Below are 25,493 nucleotides of genomic sequence, written 5' to 3'. Positions count from 1 at the left end.
TTTCTTTATATTCTCTTTTCGAATCAAATTTAATTAAAACGTCATCAATCTAATATATTTTTATGTTAAATAGAATTTTTTATATATTAAGATTGATTGTAATTATTCGTTAATAAGCATCAAACAGTAGAGATAATTGGTTTTTTATTGATATTATAAAAAAAATATTAACATTAACGGTATTTTTTGTTAAGATTTTTTTATAATATTATATAAAAAAAATTATAATTAGGATTAATTTTAATTTTATCAATTAAGTTTTTTCTATCCACATTAGAGAGAAAAAAACTATGACCAAAGAATTAAAAAATAATAATCTTAATCAATATGGGTCAAAATGATTATTAGAAATGATCTTAATAGGAAAAAAAAGCTTCTTATAATGTGAATTGAAAATACCTTTATCAACTTTAATTAAAAAATAATGTTAGATGGAAAAACATTGTTAACTGATATTTTTAAATTATTAAATATTATTTAATATTAAAATAATTTTCTATATTTGATGATAATTTTTTTAAAATTAAAAATAACAATTTAATAAATTTTAATAAATTCATAAAAAAATATTTTAAAAACTAAATAATTTAAAATAGAAACATATATGGAATGGTGTTATTACTCAATACACTTTGTTATTTGGGCTTGATGCCCATGAAATTACTAAGGCTTCTTCTTCCTGCACTCCCACAATTTTAAAAATTTCAAAATTGACCTTGACCTATTATTTGAAAAGGGACATTGGAGTTTCTTTGTCACTGTTCATCTTTTTCATTCATATCAGGTGTTAATGCAAGGTCTTTGTAGTTGTGAGGAGCAAGGTGGAGGAATAGCCTACGTTGCTCTAGAAATAAGAATTAAGTTTTTTTTTAGAATCATTAGTGGTTATGAAGTTTTTGTGGTTACTGGAAATCGAGATTGAATAATGTGCTACGGATTCATCAATCCGAAATTGAATAATGTGCTACGAATTCATCAATCTGGAATATTACCGGAAACAACAATTCAAAATATTATTGAAACTACCAATCCGAAATTTTACCGAAAGAATCAATCTGGGATTTCTACGGATTCCATAATCCAGAATGTGAAAAAACATATACGGATTCTTTATTCCATAAAACTACCGGATTGCATTATCTGAAATATTATAGATGAAATGTGGAAAAAAAATCCGAAAAAAAATAGAAATACAAATCCAAAAATCATAAATTTTACTTACCTTCAAGTTGTCAAGATCACCCTAAAACATCAAGAAATGTGGAGTTCTAGAATGACACTGCACGAAATGGAAATCTGGAGACTGGGAGTTGCGGCTGTGCGGGGAAGAAGAAAATAAAAGTGAAAGTTTTAGAATTTTTAAGAATTAGGGGCATTTTAGGATTTTAAAAAAATAATAAGAAAAGTTTATTCTTCATAATATTGTGGGGTGCAAGAAAGCCCACACATATCTCTTTTTTTCCAGCAAAAACAAATCATGACATTGTTTCATTAAAGATTAGAACAAGGAATACACTTCTGGAAAAAAAAAAAGTATTAACATATAATTATTGATTTAAACAATTATTAGTATTGTGATAAAACACATATATTATAAACTTCACTAATGTTTCGTAATATTATGCTAAATGATACTAACAAAATTTCTATTATTTTTAAAATACACAGTTATTTTATATTTTATATAAAGTAACAGATACATTTCTCTCTAGTTTTTAAATAAACATCTATATTTTTTAATAAACAATATTCATTCTCTTATATTTTCAATAAATTCATAAATATATTTTTAATTTTGTTTAAAAATAACATATTTACACTTAACTAAAAAATTATAAAATAAAAAATAAAGTTTTAAAATATTAGTATTAAATGATTTTTTAATAAAAAAATTGAATGATTTAATTATTGAAACATTATTCCCTTATTTTTTTTAAGGTTTTCTTAGATGACATTTACACTATAGAAAGGATAACTCAGTTTCATCTCTGCCCCGACCAGTCCTTGGTCATCGATTCAGGGACTGACCTCAGACATCGCGCACCGATGTTTGGTAATGGACAGGGGCTACGTAAGGTGGGTCCTAGACGCACCTACCAGGGGTTGGTTAGTCTTTGGACATTGGTATCATAAACCCCGATGTTGGAGATCGACATCGGACCTCTCCAGCAAAGGGAGAAGATCGGACATCGGTGGTATGAACGTTGTGGAGGGCCATGTAAGGTGGACCCTAGAGTTATGCTAAGTTAACAATTAAGACAAGAGATATGTGGGAAGCCTAAGTCACGAAGGATCCATGCATGTGGTGTATATAGTTCATGAAGGCGCGACACGTATGAATAATCTTGGAAGGCGCTAAGGCCCATTAGGGTTAGGATTTTTAGGAAAAGTTGCATGCATGGCACGTGAATACTTAGGGCACCCACAAAACAGATGACACTAGAGATTAGATGCACAAGTTGGTACCCAAGCAGCCACTGTGTTATTCGTTGAACTCCAGTTAAGGGAAGTTCATGTTCCAGATACGCTAAGATTATGCAAATAGCAGCGCAAGGACGTTTCCCAAGGAACCCTAGATGAGAGTGACAACACCAAGGTAAACCCTAGTTTCAACCTATATAAAGGGTGCCAAGAACCCTAGCAAGGTATACAGTTTCTAAGACTAAAGCTAATATACACTCTTGGTGTTTGTTTGCCCTAATACTGACTTGAGCGTCAGAGTGAAAACGGCCGCTAGGACCCCCATTTGTCTTTGCAGGTGAGAGGTTTCTTAGTAAAGAACGTTGGATTCTCAAGCGAAGATAGAAAAAGGCAAAGCAGTTGTTGGAGTCAACCAACGAAGCAAGTCAACCGGCAGGAACAATCTCTACATACAAGAACCCTGAATAACCATTTTCATGTTATCACAAATGAGATTAATTCTTACTAATTAATGCATTAAGAAATGTGTTAAAAAATACATGAAGATTTAATTTTAAAATGGTATTTATTATCGTTTTGTTATTAATAAAATAAAATAATCCTTCTTATTTTTTATATATATAAATATAGTAATAAGTTAGTAGATTTAATTATAGATATTTATTTAATTTTATTTTATTTTCGCAGAAAAGTTTATAATTTAGTAATAGTACAATTTCTATGATACTTTTAATATCTAATACCATCAACTTTTTATTATAAAATTATTTATATTTTATATTTCATATTTAAGACTTTATTTTTTATTTTATTTAAGTTTTAATTATTATAATATTTAAATAAAATAAGGGAAAGAGTATAATTTTATTAAAAGATAATGAATTTAAGTTTCATTTAAAAAAATATTAGTCTTCTTACTTCTTCACTGTGCGTGGATTCTATTAAATAAAACATTGTATTTGGATTAAAAAAATCATAATTTACAATACATTCAAATACATTAAATTTAACTTTATTTTATTTTAAATTATTTTATTTTTCAAATGTTTTGTTTAGATAAGATAATTTAAATTTAGTAAAAAAATTTTATAAAATATTTTAATTATCACCAAATTAAAATATATATATATATAAAATAATTGTGAAAAAATTAAAAATAAAAATATCAATAATTTTTAGTAGTAGATGTTGATTGGTGTTATTTTTCTATAAAGTTCGTCAAGATTTTTCATATAATATTTGTAAAACTCTTTCTCAATTTAGATTTTGACTACAATTATTTAAACAAATATTAGTGAAGGTTATTTTTACGATGTTGATGATTGGTGTTATCTTTTTCGGTCAATGTTATGGACAAATTTTTCAAATACAAGTTCTACTAGTTTCTATACAAGCTTGGAGTATTTCAAAACATTTCCATTACAAGATTATGACTTATAGAAATACAAACATTTACAATATAAGATTTAAAACATCCTAAAGCTTTCCAGGACCTCCTACACCTATATGATCAGTTGCTCGTGTACATAGTACAATCATCGCAGTTCACAACATAACAAAAAAAGTAAGGGTAAACTAGTGAAAATAAAATTTTATAATATACACAATTAAATCAAAAGAGTAAACCAAATTACATGAATCAATTTCAGAATTATTCAATTTTCTTCAAATCCCAACATAAAACAATCACATAGATCTCACATGGTTCTACACATTCAGGATATTCAGCAAACATAATAACAACTAACGTCTTCCGCAAGACCCGTATTAAGTAAGTCATACTAGAGACTAAGATTTGATCTAAAGATTATCAGCAAATCCAAGAGAAAGGATTATGGTAAGTTCAATACAGCCCAAGTCGTGCATCTCATATGTCATAGTGTGCATGAACTCCTCCATTAGTTTCTCACAACCTGATATCTTAGTCTATGTGACTTAGATCATCAGTGTAGCTCAGAGATCTTTGTTACCACATAGGCATCAATACTTAATACACAAACAAACACCAGTCCATACATTATCCCAAAAGTATGAATTCAATTTCATACCATTTTAATCATACAATATCATTCAAAACTCAATCCAAAACATTCAAAAGTCCTATTTAACAACATAAAAAAAACAACACTTAAATACTAAATTATCAAAATCTAATATTTCTACAAGTTTAAACAATATATAAACAAACAACATCCCAGGCAAGATAAATTGAATAATGGGACCACGTCCCCTCCATATTTAGATCTTCTTCTTGTCTAGGGTACTATTAAAAATTAAAGTTAGCTTCCTTTACCTGAAATTCCTTATTTAGATGGAAATTTTACCTCAAATAGGGGAACCACTCCAAAGTTTAGGAACCTAGAGCAAGTTATCCAAACATTACCAAATTTTAGTATGAGCTTAATCAAGTTGAGAGAAACACTTTGCTCAACTGGCCTCACTAAGATTGATGACTAAATCATAAAGTAAAACAAATAATAAGGGATCTTTAGAGTTAAAATGAACTTTCTTTATTTGAAAATTTGATCAGGTAGAAATGTAGTCTGACTCCCCAACTACTGCAAGGGGTGATTAGATTTAGAAAGAGATGAATTATGGAAGAGAAATTGAAGAGAGAAGGGAGAGGGAAAGAGAGAAAAAAAAAGGTGAGGGGAGGGGTCTACGGAGTTTAGTTTTTTAAGTTTTTACATCGTCTCCAACTACAAAAATTTTCGTCCTCGAAAATGAACTTACCAAAAAATAGATTAGAGTATGAGGCTCGTATCTCCTCTTCAATTTCCCAAATGGAGTCTCCATAAATGAGATCCCACAATACTTTCACCATGGGAATACTTCTTTCACAAAGTTGTTTCACTTATGAATCTAAAATTCTGATTGGCTTCACTTCAAATGACAAATTTTCTTTGACCTGGATGGAATCAAACTCTAGAATGTGAGTGGGATCAGGTAAGTACTTTCTTAGCTGGGATACAAGAAAAATATTGTGAATGTTAGCTAAAGGAGGAGGCAAAGCGATTTCATAAGCCATAGGGCCTATTCTTCTAAGAATTTGATAAGGTCATATTAACTTAGGAGTCAATTTCTTGGATTTGAGTGCTCTTCCTACACCAGTGAACAGTGTAACACTCAAAAAGACATGCTCACCCACAGATAATTCTAAAGGTCTTCTTCTTTGACATGCATAAGAATTTTTCCTGTTGAGAGATGTTTTCAATCTTTCTTGAATCATTTTGACTTTCTCATTGGCTTGTTGTATTAATTTTGGTTCAATTAACACACTTTCACCATCCTGAAACCAGCACAGAGGTGTCCTTCACTTTCTTCCATACAATGCCTTAAAAGGAGCCATTCATATGCTAGCTTGGTAGCTATTATTGTAAGTGAACTCTACCAAAGGTAGAATTTCATCCTAACTACCCAAATGATCTAACACTAAAGTCTTGAGCAAATTCTCTAAGGGCTGGATAGTTATCTCTGGTTGTCCATCAGTCTGAGGATGGTATGCTGAACTAAGTCTGAGTTTAGTCCCCAAGGCTTCTTGAAGCCTTTGCCAAAATCTGGAGGTGAATCTAGGATCTCTATCTGAAACTATTCTAGAGGGTACACCATGCAATCTGACTATCTCGTCTATATAAATCTGAGCCAATTTCTGCATAGAGATTCTCAAATCTATAGGTAGAAAGTGTGTTGTCTTTGTCAACCAGTCAACTATGACCCAAACAGGCTCATGTTTCCTCAAAGTATGTTGTAAGTGGGTAACAAAATCCATTGAGATATTGTCCCACTTCCACACTGGAATGCCTAACTGAGTTAACATGCCTTTAGGCCGTTGATGTTCAATATTTGATTTCTGATAAGTCAAGCAAGCAACTACAAACTTGGCTACATCATTCTTCATGCCATGTCACCAATAAGACTTTTTGAGATCTTGATACATCTTGGTTATTCCTGGATGTAAACTAAGTTTGCTTTTATAACCTTCATATAATACTGTTTGCGTTATATCATTATCCTCTCGTATGCATATTCTATTTTTGAATCTCAAAATAGCATCCACTCTTAAAGAGAAGTCTTTAGCTTTGTCAGTTTTTAATAAGCTCATGATGTTCTTCAATTTTGAATCTTCCAAGTGTTTATCCTTCATCTTCTCTAGAAATTCATTAGTTATTTTCTTTTTATCAACAAAGAATTAATAACTTTAAAAAGAGGCACTTCAGCTGTGCCCCAACCCGTATACATGACACCTTAATGTCTAAACCGTCAAAGAGCACACACGGGCTCACAAAGACCTGCTGGACATGAAAGAGCTACCCTATATAACTCCTAAGATTTAACCATATTCCCCAACAGATAGATATACATCAAAATAAAACATTTACCAACCACCTAGGACAAAATATGGCTTTACACCGAACATAGTCCACAGAAATCCATCGCAGCAACTCCAAAACAACACTCATCAAAGCTTATTGGCAATGTAACCATCAACAACCCTCCAAACCAGAAATTGAGACGATGGATTCAAGATGTTGAAATAGCAACCATTCTTCACAACAGACTCGGCACGCATACTTCTAATTTAACAGGCCCCTGCAACTACAACACAACAGGCCACAAAGTTGCTCTTCCAAAACAAACCACAGAAGGTACGGGCTAGGAGTTATATTGTGCTTGGCTTTTCATGCTTGGTAGTTAAAAGGTGACAACCACAACTCCAAACTAACTAATTCTATGATACCATATCTGCAGTCCAGCAACCTATACTTAGGTGCCTTTCCATATGCAATGACAAACCAGAAGACAAAAAACAACAAAAAAAGTGACATCTCCACAACAATAGTATATCCCTGTTTCGTGACTAGAGGGAGTCAGCCAGGAAAATATAGCAGCAGCTCCAGTCATCTCACATCTACCTCCCTTTACAAACGTATCCCAAACAATTGTTAAACCACTCCTTTCAACTAGTTGGACCAACCCTCTTATGTGCTCCTACACAGCAAAGATTGCTCCCTGAGCTTCTTCTAAAGCCCCTCAACTTCAGAACACTTCCTTTATAGATACTCAAAGGTAGAGACACTAATTGGAGAAGGTTTCAGTGCTATATGACACCCACAGGCATTCTGCATGATTCGGCTCTACTATTGTCGTGTACACTAGTCCAACAGTGTTGCCTCCTTCACTGGCTTCTCCACTGATGCTGGATTGGCATTGCTATACAACATAAAACCCCATCTTGTATGTGCCTACCTCAAACCCCCAACTACTAAAGTTATACAATAGTGGTCCCCTACTTCTCATATAACCACTGAGATCACGCCCTGCCCTTCCTTTCCCTGCACTAAACCAGTCACCTGACATACCTTCCCGTCGCCGAAGATACCAAAGTTACCCCCACCAGCCCTGCCCCATCCAGCACAAATTCCTTTCGAACATCGAAAAAGGACTGTGTATTTCGAGACCCTCGGCAATAGCAGCTTTGCAGGCACTGACTGGGATTGAGAATCCAATCCGAGAAGGCATAACTAAAGAAAGTTGTCCCAAACTTCAGCTTAAGCCACACTGAGAGTTGGGCTAGGTGGAAGATCTCTTCTGCATCGGTTGTCCCTTGCTTGAAAACAACTAGATTTCTTTGATCCCAAATACTTCGATTTATATTAACCCATACTCCCTTCCAAACTTGATTCTGTTTAACATTGAGATGAGACAAATGAAAACTCTCAAAGTGAATTAAGATGTCCTTATGTTGCACATACGAGATGCCTAACCATCTTAAGCAAAGGGACCATACACGTTGTGCATAAGCACACTCTAGAAATAGGTGTTGTGTTGTTTCTTGAGTTTCCTTGCAAAACACACACAGGGGAGAGTTTACAACCATACCTCTCCGAATTAAATTGTCGAAGGTTGGGAGTCTACCAAGCAAAATCCTCCAAGCTGTAAATAACGCTTTGGGTACTGCTGTAGCTAACCAGAGGGATGAGAATATGTCATGCAGGCCATTATTTGCTTGACTACACAAGGTCGAATAAGCAGATTTCACAGAGAACACACCATCGTGTTCCCCGTTCCATATTAAAGTATCCTTGCTTTCCTTGCATAGACTCTTTCCTGTAAGAAGATTTATCAGATCTTCCTCCATAGCACTTTCCCAGTTGAACATAGGCCTTCTCCAACTTAACCTCCAGTTCCATCCTGCATCCTCCCAAGTACATACTTCATCCACCGTCTTTCCTTGGTCCAACGAAATAGAAAATAGCATGGGAAACATAGTTTTAAGCTTATTGTTCTCCACCCAGACATCTTCCCAAAATCTGACTTTGTCACCAGCTTCGACATTTCATACAACCGATTTCTGAAACTATCCATCGCCTTCTCCCTCACTACAAGTCCTAGATAGGTCTTTCCACCACCAAGAAGAGTAGTTGCCCGACACTTCAGTTCTTACTCCCCCCGTGTAATACTTAGAAGCTAGAATATCTTTCCATTTCCCCTTTTCCTCACTCAACATCCTCCAATTCTATTTTGCTAGTAACGCACAGTTGAACATTCTAATATCCTTAACCCATAGACCCCCTTCCTCCTTTGCCTTGCACACATTTTCCCAACTAACCCACGAAATACGATTATGATCAGCCCCCCAAGCCCAAATGAACCTCCTCTGGATGCTAGAAATCTTTTTGCACACTGATATTGGGGCTTTAAATATAGACAAGTAAAACAAAGGTATGGAGGTTAAGACCGATTTAACCAAGCATACTCTACCTGCTAGTGACAGGCATTTCCCCTTCCAAGCACTGAGTCTAGCTTTAACTTTATCCACAACTGGGTCCCAGAACTGCGTTCTCCTAGGATTTCCACCTACTTGTAACCCCAGGTACTTGAAAGGAATCTGCATTGCTCCACAATTGAGACTTCTCGCATATGTTTCTAACGAATTCCTTCCAACCTTGATACCTGCCAGCTTAGACTTATGCAAGTTAACTTTGAGACCTGATGCTAGCTCAAAAACCCTTAGAATTGCCTTGATAGTGAAGATATTAGTAAAAGAATCTTCACACATAAACATGGTGTCGTCTGCAAACTGTAACATACAACATTCAAGCTCAGTTCTCCCCACTCTCACTCCACTTAGTAGGTTCTCCTTTAAGACTAAACGTACTAGACCAGCCAGTCCTTCAGCAACAATAAGAAAGAGAAACGGAGCCATAGGATCACCTTGCCTCAGACCCCTAGTCGGTCTAAACTCCTCTATCAGACTTCCATTGACCAAAATAGACATTGTTGTTGATTCTAAGCAACCTTGCACCCACTTAATCCATTTCACGTGAAACCCCAGCCTATTTAACATATCGAAAAGAAAGCTCCACCTGACCGAGTCATATGCCTTTTCGAAGTCCACCTTCAGAAACACTCCACTCCTCCGACTTCTTCGTACCTCTTCGATCACCTCGTTGGTTATCAGAACACTCTCTAGCAGACCCCTACCTTTCATAAAAGCTTATTGATTTTCATCAATGACCATAGGTATAACAGCCTTAATCCGAAGCGACATGACCTTGGTGATGATCTTATACATGGCTCCCACAAGAGAAATAGGTCTGAATTGGTCAATCATGATAGGATCTTTTACCTTCGGAACAAGAGCAATAAAAGACGTATTACACCCCTTCGGAAGGCTCCCTGTCTCATGAAAGCAACGCACTGCTTCCATAATGTCTTCCTTTAGGGTCTCCCAGTTGGCTTTAATAAAGTTAAAGTTAAAGTCGTTTGGACCCGGGCTCTTAGATCCCTCACAGTGCCACACTGCCTCCCTGTCTTCCTCCTCAGAAAACACCTCAACCATCCTCAAGCTAACCTCTTCGGGAAGAGATTTAAAGTCCACGGCTCCGAGCCTCACTCCTAGATCAGGGGTGGCCTTGAACCTATCCTCAAAAACTCGCTTTACTTCCCTTCGCACTGCGTCCGGTTCTTCACACCACTGGCCATTTAACTCAACTCCTTTAACTTCATTCTTGATTCTTCTCCACCTGATAGTAGAGTGATAAAATTTAGAGTTAGAGTCCCCATATTTGAACCAGTTTGACCTGCCTTTTTGCCTATACAGGGATTCCAGCTTTTTCTCTACCAATCTCTGTTGACTAACTAGCTCCATTCTTCTTAACTTTTCATCCTCCATCAAATCACATAGGCCATCCTTGACATCAAGATTATCAATCTCCTTCATGATCTTCCGCTTGTTATCCTCAAGATTCCCAAAAACGCTCATATTTCACTCTTTAAGATCAAACTTTAAACGTTTGAGTTTATCTTTGACTTTGGCTATACTGTTACCCTGCACCTCATATGACATCCATTTATCCCTCACCAGATCCTTGAACCCAGGTTCCAGGAGCCATGCGTAAATCGATTTAAATGGTTTTGGACCTCAGTCTTTAATCCAGGATTTCACCACTATTGCACAGTGATCTGAAACCTCCTTTGCTTGTACATATTGCTTGCTCATTGGCCATACTTGGAGCCATTCTTCGGATACTAGGATTCTGTCTAGCTTACTCTTTGCGGATCCATCTGCCTTATACCATATGAACTTCTTACCTACAATAGGCAAATCCTCCATCAGGTTACTTCCAATGAAATCATTGAAGCCTCTGATTTCCTTTTTATTGCTAGCATTTCCTCTAATGCCTTTCCTTTCTGCAGCACACCTGACTGCAATAAAATCACCACAACAACACCACACCTTGTCTTGATGAAGACTTCTAAAAGCAGACAAAGCTTCCCATATAACGATCTTATCACTCAAAATGCATGCAGCGTAAACATTAATGATAACACATGAGCGGTTCGACTTATATGGTGACCCACAATAGCAATACATCCTCTCCCTATAGTATGGGACGCGTACGTGAAGACATGGGACGCGTACGTGAAGACCAGTGTATTACAACTAATGAAATTTGAAGACATGGAAACCTCCAAATTCATACTCTTGAATTCTTCAATCAATGTTAGCTCTCTAATCATAAGCGATGATGTTTGTATCTTTTTATGACTCAACGAACAACATTTGCCTTCCCAAGATGGTATATTAGCTGGAAATCATAGTCTTTTAAAAATTCAATCCACCTTTTTTGCCTCATATTAAGCTCCTTATGATCAAACAAATACTTCAAGCTTTTATGATCACTGAACACATTAAAACTAACTCCATAAAGAAAATGTCTCTGTATTTTTAAAGCAAAGACAACTATTGTCAATTCTAAATCATGACTTGGATAGTTCCTTTCATGCACCTTTAATTGACAAGAAGTGTAGGCAACAAATTTCTTATTCTGTATTAGAACACAACCCAATCCTTGATAGGAAGCATCACACAAAACTTCAAAAGACTGATTGTATCAGAAATTGTCAATACAGGAACATTAGTCAACCTTCTTTTCAACTCTTCAAAGCTTCTCTCACATTGTTTAGTCCATGCAAAAGGATTATCCTTTCTAGTCAATTGGGTCAGAGGAGCAATTATTTTAGAAAAAACCTTCTATAAATCTCCTATAATATCCTACTAACCCCATAAAGCTTCTAATTTCTGTAACAATTTTAAGACATTCCCACTGAAGTACAACCTCCACATAGAAGAATCTATTGATATTCCATGTGTAGAGATAACGTGTCCGAAAAATTGTATTTCTGACATCCAAAAATTGCATTTTGAAAGTTTAGCAAATAACTATTTTTCTCTCAAAATGTTCAGGACAGTTCTAAGATGTTTTACATGTTCTTCCCTTGTATGAGAATAGATGAAGATATCATCTATGAACACTACCACAATCCAAATTCCATTATGTACTCTCATTGTTTGTGGAAAAGGAACCACACGTGTAACAACACAACTTTATTTCTACCTAGTCACATCCAATGGTTGTAACATTATCCCAGGTCCTTGATACTCCACTTCAATCTTTTATAGGTCAGACAGACAAGGACCTATAGAGCCACTTCCTCTTTATGTTGAATCATCACAAAACTTCTTCAAATATTATCGTAGTTATGCGTGATGTACATTAAATCATTTTTATAACTTTTATACTAGACTATGTTCTCTAACTTCTTGTTTGCAAATACAAACAACTTATCTTAAACCTCATATTTCCCCCTTTACTTTCATAATGAAATTCTCAGTCCACTTATTTCTTAACTCTCCATTAATTTTAGTTTTTAACCATTACATCAAACACTTGAAATATCTCCTTACTCATGGCAGTTTCTACCAAATTTTCCTTCCCCCGATGTTACAAAAACTTGAAATCTTACACTTTTAATAACTTCACCATTAACTTTTGTCTTGTGTTTAATCTCGTCCGATCAAACAAGTACTTAAGATTCTTACAATATTGAATGTAACTAATCAACCTTCTCTTACAATAAATTAATTCCACGTAATTTTTCATTTCCATGCTAGCCTTGTAACAACATTGTTACTAAGATCTATAGGTTGCCTTATACACATCTTCACTTTTTACTTAAAGTATTCGGATACCCGAATCTCATGTCTACTTGGAAAGCATTAATGTTTCATGAACCTTGATTCATCATACCATCATCCCTCAACAATCTCGTTTATCTTTCAAAAATCCACATATAATCTAGATTCCCCATCCTTCTTCTTTACCAACAATATGTGACTTCTGGATAATGTAAGAATCTAAAAGACTAAAGGTCGTAGACCTCCCCTCCCCTACCCTACCCTTCTTTCTTTTTTCTTTTTTTTTCTCTCTTTCCCTCTTCCTTCTCTCTTCAATTTCTCTTCCATAATTCATCTATTTCGAAATATAATCACACCCTGCACACTACAAGAAAACAGTGAATTAGCTTCCACATGTTAGCGTGGGCTAAGTGTGGACATGGTTTTCGTCGGCCAAACCCACGCAAAATCGACGCAAAGTAATTTTTCTTGGGTCATCCGACACATAACGGACGTAGGTAGAGATTTAAAAAAAATACAGTTTGCGTCGACTATGACCGACGTAAATAATAGGAAGCGTGGGTTGTAGCCCACGCATAGTTATAATTTATTGATTTTATATTTATTTAATGTATAACATGGTAATAAATATTATAATTTTTACTTGTTTATTGTATTTTTTTAATATTATAATAAATTTTTTAATTTTAATAATTTTGGTATATGTTACTTAAATTAAATTGATTACGTGTTTCATTTTAAATTATTTAAAAAATTTATCTTCAAAAATTTAAAAAGAATTGTAAATTGTTAAAAAATAATAATTGAGAAAGGAAAAAATGTATTTACATTTTATAAATGTTATATAAAATACTTATTTTTTTAAGAATAATTATTTTATTTTAATTTAATTTATAATATTATAATAAGTATTTAGATTTTGATATAAATTAGTTAAATTAAATTTATTAAATTGATTAAGTGTTTAATTTAAAATTATTTAAAGAAATTATCTTATAAAGTTTATAAACAATTGAAAGATGTGGAAAAATAATAATTGGGTAAAAAAAATACATATTTAAATTTTATAAATATTATGTAAAATATACATAAATTTGAGAATATGAATTTAACATGAAGTAATTAATGAATGTAAAATGTAATGGATGTATTTAAAATAGCTAACCATTTTATCTTAAAATCTGAAAGTAAAGTTAAGAAAATAAAAAGTGAGATAAAACTTTTTATTGATAACTTGAATAAATTTGAATGTCATATTTGTGTAATGGTTAAATGAATTGGTGATTTTACTTTGATATCCATTGTGATTTAAAGAATGTTATTTGTCATAAATAAATCATAAGATCATTTTAAAGATTTATCAAGAATATTTATGATAGAAACATATATATTAAGACTAAGTGTGTGAGTAAGTAACTTATGCTTAATTCTTAAATTACCCTAAACTTGATCACATGTTTTATAAATGTAATTGTTATAGTTATTGAATATAATCTCCTAAAAAAGACATTTGTGTTTTCCAACTGAAACACATAATAATATAGTAAGTTTTGAGTCATGAGATGATTCATGTGCAATATTCCATATAAGTGTGTTAATAGAGTTTCTCAATGCATTAAATAAAAGATTTATAGATTTAGGTTATTTTATTGTATGTCATTGACCTCGTATTAAAGATCACAAATGTTGTACCATGTTAAACATTTGTCATTGCATGAATAATAGGTCTTTGACATAGTAATTTTAGTAGACTTAGTTCTTAATAAATGTAACATATATACCTCCATTTCGATTGAGTCTGGTATATAATGAATTTAGAATCATGGAATAAAGTTGATCATTAGATTTTGGATTATAAGTTTATAACCGTAGCCCATTGACATTTTGGATTTAGGGTATATGTACTTGTGTTTTTTATTGCAGTTAATAAGGTAAGAGTTGAACTAAAAACTCGATTATAAAGACTAAAAGAGAGTTTCCTAAGCAATTTCAATAATAGAATTTATTATATTCGTGATAATAATTTAATTATGTATTTATTTTTGTTGTATAAATTAAATATATTTTTTGTTCTATAAATTAAATTAAGTTTTTGTTCTATAAATTAAAATAATTTTTTGTTGTATAAATGAAATGAATTATTTTTGTTGTATAAATTAAATTAAATTGTTTTGTATAAATTAAAGAAATTTTTTTTATATAAATTAAATACACCATCGTTGTTCCACCATTGCATAGTGTATCGTCACCGTCAGCACTCCACCATCGGCGTTGTGCTCCACCGCTGGTTGTTTTCTATTCTCGTCTTTCTTTTATGCTTCTTCTCCATTTGTGCTCCCCTGCATGTTTTTTTTTCTTATTTTTCATTTCAGATCTTGTCTTCTTGTTCTTCATTTGCGATCCCCTCCATTTGCGGTCCCCTCATTTGTTGAGCTCCACCTTCTGCTTTACAAGTTGACATGTAAAATTTTAAAATTGTTATCAAGGACTAATTTGTTTTGAAAACACATTCTGGAAGAAATTTATACTAAATGAGCAAGAGAAGGCGTAAGAACAATATTTAAATTACCTTCGACCTTGTGCAACTTGTTATGGTAATACTTGTACCATTTTTTTTTTAAATTGATTAAAACAGATAGAGCAAAATAATTATAATTTCTTTTATTATAGCGAAGAAGAAGAAGAAGAAGAAGAAGAAGAGAACAATATAATAAAGAAGAAAACAGTTGAATTTTATGCTTGTGCTAAGAGGTTCTGGACTTGAATTTTTCAGATTTTTTCTTCCTTTACTCATGAATCTATTAATGATACATGCTTATAAACTTTGGTGGTGATATCTATCACACATGCTTTTAAACTCCACCGCATGTGAAGTCCATACCAGAGCCTATAAATGACACGTTGGTAAATAATCTTTTATGTGGCATGCCATCACACCTCACTTGCCACCTATTGTTTCCTTAATGGCATTACTCATCCCTACAAAATGCGCGTCCCTCATCACAACAACACGTAAATTCATACTACCTAACTCAAACCATCTATGTAATAAACATCACCCAAAAGTTTTCTTCACAAACTCTTTCCATTTCACCAAAAATGGCTAGCAATAAGGAGTCCAAGTTCCCACCTGAGAGCGAGAAAACTCAGTCAGGACAAGAACATCTGCTGCTAGGGTCATCATCCGACTTCTTTGTAGAGGGTAAGTCATCCTAAATGTATATTTAATTTTATTTTTATATTACTATGTCTGTAATTTGATTTGTTTGTATTGTAGTTGGACACCAAATCATTTTGCTAGTGAGACCATTGGACATTGCATTCGGTCTCAATTTAGATGTCCATATCATCATTATGATGTCATGCCTGAGGAGGACAAACTGAAATGGTGGCTTGACTTTCAGATAATTTTAACTTTTAATTACAATTTCCTATAGATAAACCAAAGTGGAAAAAATGAAACGAACTATTTTCTTGTTTTTAACAGACTAGAGTCACTTGGGCACCTTAGAATGAGTGCCAAATTAAAAAGGTCTACGAGTCTAAAGTCAGAAAAAGACTTTGTGACATGTTGACCAAAGCTAGGGCAAAGGGTGTCTGACCTACTTGGATAGGTGAGCAAGCATGGGCTGAGCTTTTAAACTATTGGGATTCACAACAATTCAAAGATAAATCAACTCAAAATAAATCCAATAGGGGTTCAGCTTGTGGTGGAGCACTGCACTCCACAGGTCGAAAATCAGATTCAGATATTGCAATGACCTTGGTAAGTACTTGTCATTGTCTTACATGAAAATCATTTTACATTTGCAACCTATACTGCTTTTAATTGTACAACATTATTAGGAACGTCAATATGGTCATCCTCTAGAATCTGATGAACTATTTATGGTCACCCACACAAACAAGAAGGGTGAATGGGTTGATACTTGTCTCGTGAAACTTATGTAAGTTATTCTTTTAACTTTTTTATATTTATATTTTAATTTCCTAACATTTTCATTTCCTAATGATCTATGTAGGAAAACTATCATGAGCGCTTGAGGGCCCTTCAAGTAAATAGTTCTCAGGACTCTAGCACTGATGTCCACCAACTTGATCCTACAACTAAGCTTCAAAACTTGAAAGGAAACTGCCGGAGGAAAGAGTAGAGGTCGGGTGTATGGTACAACAGACTTGGCTACTATCTTCCGCCAAGGAGTCTCTTCCCTCACTCAAGCCTCTGCTTCCGACACTTCACAATCTGAGCATGTGATTGAAAATCAAATGCTTCGTGCTGAACTTAGTATGTGGAGTCAGAAGTATGCACACTTGGAGGATGAGATGAAGGTTATAAAAGAAAAACTTATCTCAATGGAACGTGACAAAAATGCTTCCAATAGAACAACTCAATTCAATCATGAGTATGATCCAGAGCAGGATGATCAACCTGTTCCTTAAAGTGCATCTTATACTATAAGTTTTGTTAGGATGGATGGCTTTAAACTAGAGGGGGGGTGAATTGTTTAAAGAGGGTTTTCGCAAACTTTTAAAACAAGAATGAAATTATCTCAAGAAATAATTGATAAGAAATTCAGTTTGCCAAAACAGCAATCAAAAACAGCAGTACCAGAAAAACAATCGGTTGTTTCACAGAAACAATCGGTTGTTTATACCAGCAAACAACAAACAAAACTGAATTTAAAGAGTTAGGGATAGAGAGATAGCAGACTGATGTTTATACTGGTTCACTCCAAACCTAGAGCTACATCCAGTCTTCTTAGACACCCTGAGGAATTCGACTAAGCAATCACACCTTGATCACTTACACCACAACCAAGAAAGTGACCTTGAACACCTCAAGACACACACTCTTCTTGGCCAACACACCAACACTAAGATTCCTGATCTTGATCCCCTCAAAAACACACAACCAATCTCAGCAAACACAGAAAGGAAAACTTGTTTCACAGAGTACAAGGATTACACTTGTTACAGAAGATAATCTGAAATCAATACAAGCAGAATCCTATTCCACAAACTTTGATCAATCACAAACTTTCAGCAATCTCAGCTCTTTGAAAAACTCAAAATCTCTTAGCAAAAACTTGTCAAAGATTAATTCTCAAATCTGTTTTTCTGAATATATTCAAAGATAAAACAGTTTTTTTGTTATGGTCCCAAAACAAACAATCGGTTGTTTCCTCGAATCAATCGGTTGTTTTGGTTCTAACAGTTCAACCATTTGAAAAACAGTTTTCAATCTTTTCTTAAAACATCTAAGTATAAACAATCGGTCGTTTCGACAAAACAATCAGTTGTTTTAACTTAGTTTGAAAACATTTTACTTTCACAAAGATTGAGAATGTCTATGCTTTAGATTCGATCAAGGGGTGGATTACAACACTCAAACTACCCTAGAACTATACTAAACAAGCACAGCAACAACAAGCACAGCCAAGGCTTCAACATCCTTCAAAGGGTTTTAGATTCTTCAAAGCTTGAACATCACTTGGTTCAACAAGTTTAACTATTTGACATTTTTATATACTAAGTATTTAATTATTTCATTTATTTATTTATATTGTTTGTATTTTTTACAGGTTTTCATAGATCACATCACTATGGGATTCATTTTAGTGCTTTTAGTTAAATTTGTAAAGTACAATTTTAATTTTAAGTTTTTTCTAAGTATTCATATCTATTTTGAATATTTGAATGGATCAAAGACTTTGTTTAACTATTTGTATTATTTTTGTACTCTGGATGTGTTGTGAATGATAGCAATTTGTCTGAATGTGATTTGGTTGGTATTTATTGTCTACAAGGTAAACTAGCTAGAAAACAAAATAAATTATTTTTTTTCATCCCTTTATGTGTCGGCCTTTTTTATAAATATTAATTAATCTTTGCGTCGGCTTTTGCATGGGCATGGTATGGGCGAGACCGACATTCGATCTCCCTGACCGATACTCACCTAGCTGCCCGAGACCTGGCCTACTTGACGGAGACAAGAGAAACCTGGCCGAGACCATGGAAACTTGGCCGAGACAGGAGAAATCACCATGGTTAGCCAGGTCGGCCGACACATACGTCAATTAACGCTCAAACCAAGGTCAGTGAAGCTAATCCGTCATTAAGGATTAGGTAATACACCCATAAGTGAGATCCAGTCCACTAATCAGGCCCAATAAGGTAAGCCCATTAAAATAATATAAATAGCACACATCCCAAGAAGAAAGGTACGTCATTTATTACTATGCACCTACCCGCATATTGATTGCCCACTTTACTGACTTGAGCGTCAGAGTGCCTTCCGCAGGTACCCTCCATTCGGTGTTCGCCCGAGACTGAGAGCCGAAGGAGAAGCACGAAGACAAGAATGACTTCAGTCAAGCACCCAACAACCTGTCCGATCGAAGGAGGAAGATGAAGACTTCAATAGTTCTCTAGGTCTCATCTCCCTAGCAGGAACAATTGGCACCCACTGTGGGGTCGAGAGAAACTACCTGAAGGAAGAGAGTAGATGGTCTCAACTAGAAGTATGGAGAGAATGACTGAAGCCGACCCGACGATGTTGTTGCTGTCTCTCCAGAGAGAGATGGCCGAGATGAAGAGAAAGACTGAGGAGACTGCTCAGAAGAACGAGCAGGAGTTGCACGTTCTCTGTAGGGAGAACGAAGAGATGAAAAAGAAGCTGGGGGAGGGAGGACCTTCTGTTATACCTGTTGAATCAAGTGTGATCAAAAGCTTTGAAGAATCCAAATCCCAGTGTTTGATGGAAGGCTGAAGTTGTTGATGTGTTTAGAGTAGGATCTGGATAGTTTATCTGTGTAATCCACTCTTTGTCGAAACAACCGATTGTTTTACTCTTAGGTGTTTTTGAAAAGGTTGAAAACTGTTTTGGTTGGTTGACTTGCTGTCAAACCAAAACAATCGATTGTTTCGTGCTTTCAATTGATTGTTTGTTTGAAAATCCTAACAGAATCTGTTTTGTTAGTTAAGTGTGCTTTAAATGATTTTCAAACTGAATATGCTCATGTTTTAAATGCTTTCACCAATCTTTGAAAGCTATAAATAGTTTGTTTATGTTTTATAACAAACAAGGAAAAAGAAAAACAGATTTGAGTTTTTCAGAGATTGCTTTCAAGATTTGAACTTTCACTATTAAGCTTTGGTTTTCTCAAGAGAGAGTGGAATAGGATTACATCTGTATTGATTTCAGTTCATTCTGTAACAAGTGTAATTCGTTCTGAATACTTTGTAAATTCTGGTGTTGTAAACCAAGGAGTGTTGTGTGCTCTTGAGGTTGTCAAGATCAACATTCTTGGTGTGTGCTGAGCAAAAGGAAGTGCTTTTCTTGAGGGGTTCAAGGTCACTTCTTTGGTGGTTTTGTGTGTAATTTGTAATTGATTGCTTAGTGGATTTCCCAGTGGATTCTGGGGACTGGATGTAGCTCTTGGTTTAAGAGTGAACCAGTATAAACTGTTTATGTATCTCTTTCTTCCCTTAAACTCATTTAAATTCAATTGTTGTTGATTTGCTGGTATAAATAACCGATTGTTTCGAAGAAACAACCGATTGTTTTTCGGGAGCTTTGCTGTTTTGTGCTTTGTTTCTTGGCTAACTGAATTCCTAATATGGTTTCTTGCAAAGAATTTCATTCTAGCTTAAAAAGTTTTCAAAAACCCCCTTTAAATAATTCACCCCCCCTCTCGTTTAAGGCCACATATTTTAACAATACTGACCAACGTCGTCGGCAAGTCCTACACCTCCCCCCCAACCCAGATCTGGGTGAGGGGTCGAGAGGCCGACTCCCGCCCCGGAAGACTGAGATGGACAATGAGTCATGCCTGGTCAGGTCCACCCGGACAATCGTGACGGCCGACTCGACCCGCCGACATCCTTTTACCAACACCATCATTGAAGTTCCACTTCCTGACAAGTGGAAGGGTTTCAACCGAGATCGATATGACGGATCAACTGATCCCGATGAGCATATGGACGCCTACACCACCCATATGAGTCTCTACACCTCGGACGATGCAGTGTTGTGTCGAGTTTTTCCCACTTGGTTGAAGGGAGCAGCCCTTAGCTGGTTCACCAAGCTCCCACCCAACTCCATTGACAGCTTTGCCACCCTCGTGACGAAGTTGGAGACCCAGTTCGCCACTAGTAGGCCACACCACCTGACCTCCATCACCCTGGTAGGCATCCGCCAGGAGAAGAGAGAGTCGTTGAGAACCTTTGTTGATAGGTTCAGCAAAGTGGCAATGAGCATCCGGAACTTGTGTCCGGACGTTGCCATGCATCACATGCTGACAACCTGTGCATTCAGTCGGCCGACAGCCTGAACGAGTTGAGGAAGAGAGCTGCTAAGTACATGCAACTGGAAGAACTCAGAGAATTCCGTAACTAGGCCCGTGCAAAGGCCAACGGAGAGAAAAAAAGGAGGAGAAAGACCGTCAGGGCCAGCCGAGTCAAAGGAATGACCGACGCCGAGACAACAGGAACCGACCAATTCGGTTCTCGAGATACAAGCCCCTGACGACCGAGAGGGGAAGGATTCTAGACGAGGCTCTCAATGCTGAGTTAATCCCTTCTCCAAGGAAAGTGGCCAGCCCAAAAAATGTCGACCGAAGGAAGTAGTGTTGGTACCATCAAAACAGCAGCCACTCGACCGAGGAGTGTCAGGCTCTAAAGGATAAGATCGAGGAACTTCTTCAGGCTTGGCACCTTCGCCGATTCGTGAGGAACGACCGAGACCCACCCCGCCGGGCGGAGCCCCCTAGGCAAACAAGGTCGCCCTAGCGCGGTCAAAATGACCGAGACCATAGAGACGACCGACAGCCTAGGAGGGAGAATCCTCCCCGCAAGGATGACCCTCCCAAGGAGGCCGACAGAAGAGTTAACCGAGAGGTTATCAACACCATAGCCGGAAGCTTTGCCGGGAGAGGGAGCACCAACAACGCCCAGAAGAAACACCTGCGGGCGGTACACCAGGTGAGCGCGATGGTATTCCGATTGAGGATGCCACCTATCAGCTTCACGGACGAGGACTTCAAAGGCGTGGATTACCGCCAACAGGACGACCCAATGATAATATCGGTCGATATAGACCGATTCACCATCCAGAAGACTCTCGTGGACCAAGGAAGTTCAGTAGACATCCTCTACTGGAAAACGTTCAAGGCCATGAGAATAGCCGAGACCGAGATGATGCCTTACAACGACCATGTAGTAGGGTTCTCGGGTGAGAGGGTAGGTACCAAGGGCTACATCGAGCTCTATACCACCTTCGGTGAGGGAAAGAATACCAGGACTATAAAGATCCGGTATTTGGTCATCGATGTCAACACCTCCTACAACATCCTCCTCGGTCGGCCGTCCATCAACTGGCTGATGGCCATCGTATCAACCCCTCACTTGGCAATGAAGTTCCCCTCGAAGACGGGGTAACATTCTCACAGTCCACATAGACTAGAAGGAGGCACGAGAATGCTATGCCGAAAGCCTCCGGGTGGAGCCCTTAAGGAACGACATCTCTCCCAAAAGAAAGTCCTTCCGAAAGGAACGCTCACCCAGGGAGGCCCGACCGATGTCAATCGAGCTAACCGTCATGTTGGTACACCTTGACCCCCGGGCGACCGAGGATAGATTGGAGGCTCGAGAAGAGCTGAGGAGGGTACCCCTCCTGGAAGAAGAACACAGCACCGCCGTAGGGACGACGATGGCAGCAGTCTAGGCCGAGATCATGCACACCGCGCTAAAAAAGAATATGGACATGTTCGCATGGACACCGGCCGACATGTCGGGGATGAGTTCAGACGTCATCACCCATTGAATATCGATATTTAAAGAAGCCCGACCGATCTCCCAGAAGAAGAGGGACCTGGGCGATGAAAAACGCATAGTGGCGAAGGCAGAGGCCAAGAAGCTTTTGTCGGTCGGGTTCATACATGAGGCCCGATTAATGACTTGGCTGGCCAATGTCGTCATGGTCACCAAGTCGAACGACAACTGGAGGATGTGCGTCGACTACAAAAACCTCAACAGCGTATGTCCAAAGGATACGTATCCCCTCCCAAACATTGACCGCCTGGTGGATGGGGCGGCCGACCATAAAATCCTGAGCTTCCTAGACGCTTACTCTGACTATAACCAGATAAGCATGCACCCCAGGGACAAAAAGAAGACGACCTTCATGACGGTCGATGCCAACTTCTACTACGAGGTCATGTCGTTCGGCCTCAAGAACGCGGGGGCGACCTACCAGCGCCTCATGGACAAAATCTTCAAAGGCCTAATCGACCGGGCGGTAGAGGTATATGTGGACGACATAGTCGTGAAGTCCGACTCAGAGGGGTCTGGACGAGGTCTTCAAGGCCCTCAGAGGGGTCAACATGAAGCTCAACCCCTAGAAGTGCACATTCGAGGTTGAGGGAGGGAGTTTTTGGGCTTCATGCTCACCCACCGGGGGATCCAGGCCAACCCCGACAAATGTCCGAAAAACATCAAGGAGGTACAACAACTCCTAGGGCGCCTGACCGCCCTCTTTAGGTTCGTCCCTTGCCTGGCCGAGAAGACGAGACCGATGGTCCAGCTGCTTTGGAAGGCCACCAAGTTCAGCTGGGATAACCGATGTGAAGAAAATTTCAAACAGTTCAAGGAGTTCCTGACATTTCCCGCTGTCATCCAGAAGCCGAGACCCGACCACCCAATCCTGGTGTATTTGGCAGTCTCGGAGCAAGCAGTCAGTGCCACTTTGGTGCAGGAGGCCGAGGACGAGGAACGGCCGGTATACTTCGTCAGCCGAACCCTCCACGTGGCCGAGACGAGATACCAGATGATCGAAAACGTGGCTCTTGCCCTAGTCGTCACAGCAAGACGGATGCACCCCTACTTCCAAAATCACTCAATAATTGTAAGGACCGACTATCCCATTTTTAAAATTTTATCTAAGCTTAACCTTGCAGGGAGAATGATAGGTTGGTCGGTCGAACTATCCGAGTTCGACATCCGCTATGAACCAAGGGGCGCCATCAAGTCTCAATGCCTGGCCGATTTCTCGGCCGAGCTAACACCACTGCCCACCCTCTCGGGTGGGTGGACACTCTACGTGGACGGCTCCTCAAACAAAACGGCCTGCGAAGCAGGAGTCGTCCTGGAAGGGTCGGGAGACCTCCTCCTTGGGCAAGCACTCCAATTCGGATTACGGGCGACCAATAACCAGGCTGAGTACGAGGCCTTGCTCACTGGGCTGAACCTAGCCTACAACATGGGAGCACGCGAGGTTACGTGCAAAAGCGACTCCTAGGTGATGGTCGGCCAGGTCAATGGAGAGTTTGAGGTGAAGGAACCTCTGTTGCAACGATACTTCCACGCGGCCAAAAACAGCATTGCCCGTTTCAACAAAGCACCCTTGGAACACATACCGAGGGAGGACAACAAAAGGGTTGACATCTTGTCTAAGCTGACGGTCACCAAGAAGAAGAGCCACCAGAGATCAGTCATACAGATATGGTTGAGGCACCCTAGTGTGTCCGAGACTGAATGCCTTGCAATAGACGAGGCCGAGGCCGAGACTGATAACTGGATGACAACCGCCATCCAATACCTGAAGGACGAAACATGCAAGCCGGAGCAAGAAAAAGAGATGAAGCAACAATGTGCCCTGTACACCATGATCAACAAAGACTTGTATCGAAGAGGATACTCGACCCCCCTGCTGAAGTGCATCACCAGCAAACGGGGCGAGTACATTCTGGCCGAGATCCACGAGGGAGTCTGTTGAAATCACTCTAGGCGAGGACGATGGTCGCTAAGGTCCTACGAGCCGGATACTACTGGCCGACCTTCTAGGGTGACTGTGTCGAATACGTGAAGAAATGTGCCAAGTGTCAGGAGTTCAACCCTCTCCATCACACAAGGTCGGAAGAGCTGCACAACATTATCTCCCCATGGTCGTTCACCATCTGGGGAATGGACATTACCGGTCCCTTTGCGCCAGGAAAAGGGCAGACCAAATTTCTCTTGGTGGGAGTCGACTACTTCACTAAATGGATCGAGGCCGAACCCCTTTCCTCCATCTCGGCCAAAAATGTGCAAAATTTTGTATGGAGGAGCATTGTTTGTCGATTTGGCGTCCCGCACACGATAATAACTGATAATGGCCGACAGTTTATTGACCGAGGCCTGCAGTCCTTTTATGACGACCTGGGCATCAAATCTGTCACGACCTCGGTAGAGCATCCGCAAACCAATGGGCAGGCTGAGGTCGCCAACAAGGTCATACTCAATGAGCTGAAAAAGCGTCTGGGCAAGGCAAAAGACCGATGGACCAAGGAACTGATAGAGGTACTCTGGGCGTACAGATGCACCCCCCAGACTACCATGCAGGAGACATCTTACAGCCTGACATATGGGGTCGAGGCCATGATCCCGATCCAGGTGACCGAACCCACCATACGAAGGCAAATGTTCGACCTCACCCTAAACGAAGAAAGCCTAGCAATCAACCTCGATTTGGTAAGCGAATTTCGTGACAAAAGTAGAATTCGGGAGGCCGCCTACAAAATCCGGGCATCAAGACGGTACAACACAAATGTCC

The 25,493-nt window shown here is 37.9% G+C and overlaps 3 protein-coding genes and 2 long non-coding RNA genes across 5 annotated transcripts; 3 read left to right on the top strand and 2 right to left on the bottom strand.

Annotated features, from left to right (window-relative positions):
* Window positions 1–7,574: 7,574 nt before the first annotated feature.
* On the bottom strand, window positions 7,575–8,689 carry LOC137834318 (uncharacterized). The gene is made up of 3 exons (XM_068642377.1): window positions 8,302–8,689; window positions 7,782–8,181; window positions 7,575–7,632 (listed from the first exon to the last, which is right to left on the bottom strand). Exons 1-3 carry the CDS (start codon window positions 8,687–8,689, stop codon window positions 7,575–7,577), a joined length of 846 nt encoding a protein of 281 aa, XP_068498478.1.
* Window positions 8,690–14,987: 6,298 nt separating this feature from the next.
* LOC137834485 (uncharacterized) lies at window positions 14,988–15,768 on the bottom strand. Its single transcript, XR_011084898.1, has 2 exons — window positions 15,474–15,768; window positions 14,988–15,346 (listed from the first exon to the last, which is right to left on the bottom strand). It is a non-coding gene; the product is annotated as an uncharacterized lncRNA (long non-coding RNA).
* A 158-nt stretch (window positions 15,769–15,926) lies between these two features.
* LOC137834484 (uncharacterized) lies at window positions 15,927–18,618 on the top strand. Its single transcript, XR_011084897.1, has 5 exons — window positions 15,927–16,106; window positions 16,182–16,292; window positions 16,392–16,670; window positions 16,751–16,851; window positions 16,927–18,618. It is a non-coding gene; the product is annotated as an uncharacterized lncRNA (long non-coding RNA).
* A 3,277-nt stretch (window positions 18,619–21,895) lies between these two features.
* Window positions 21,896–22,342, top strand: LOC137834317 (uncharacterized). Its single transcript, XM_068642376.1, has one exon. The coding sequence runs from the start codon at window positions 21,896–21,898 to the stop codon at window positions 22,340–22,342; it is 447 nt and encodes a 148-aa protein (XP_068498477.1).
* A 1,861-nt stretch (window positions 22,343–24,203) lies between these two features.
* On the top strand, window positions 24,204–24,677 carry LOC137834316 (uncharacterized). The gene has a single exon (XM_068642374.1). The coding sequence runs from the start codon at window positions 24,204–24,206 to the stop codon at window positions 24,675–24,677; it is 474 nt and encodes a 157-aa protein (XP_068498475.1).
* Window positions 24,678–25,493: the final 816 nt, after the last annotated feature.

This window comes from Phaseolus vulgaris, chromosome 5, assembly GCF_000499845.2.
Source record: "Phaseolus vulgaris cultivar G19833 chromosome 5, P. vulgaris v2.0, whole genome shotgun sequence".
Lineage (NCBI taxonomy): Eukaryota > Viridiplantae > Streptophyta > Magnoliopsida > Fabales > Fabaceae > Phaseolus > Phaseolus vulgaris.
Note: the sequence above shows the minus strand (reverse complement) of the source record. Positions and strands in the feature narration are given on the sequence as shown.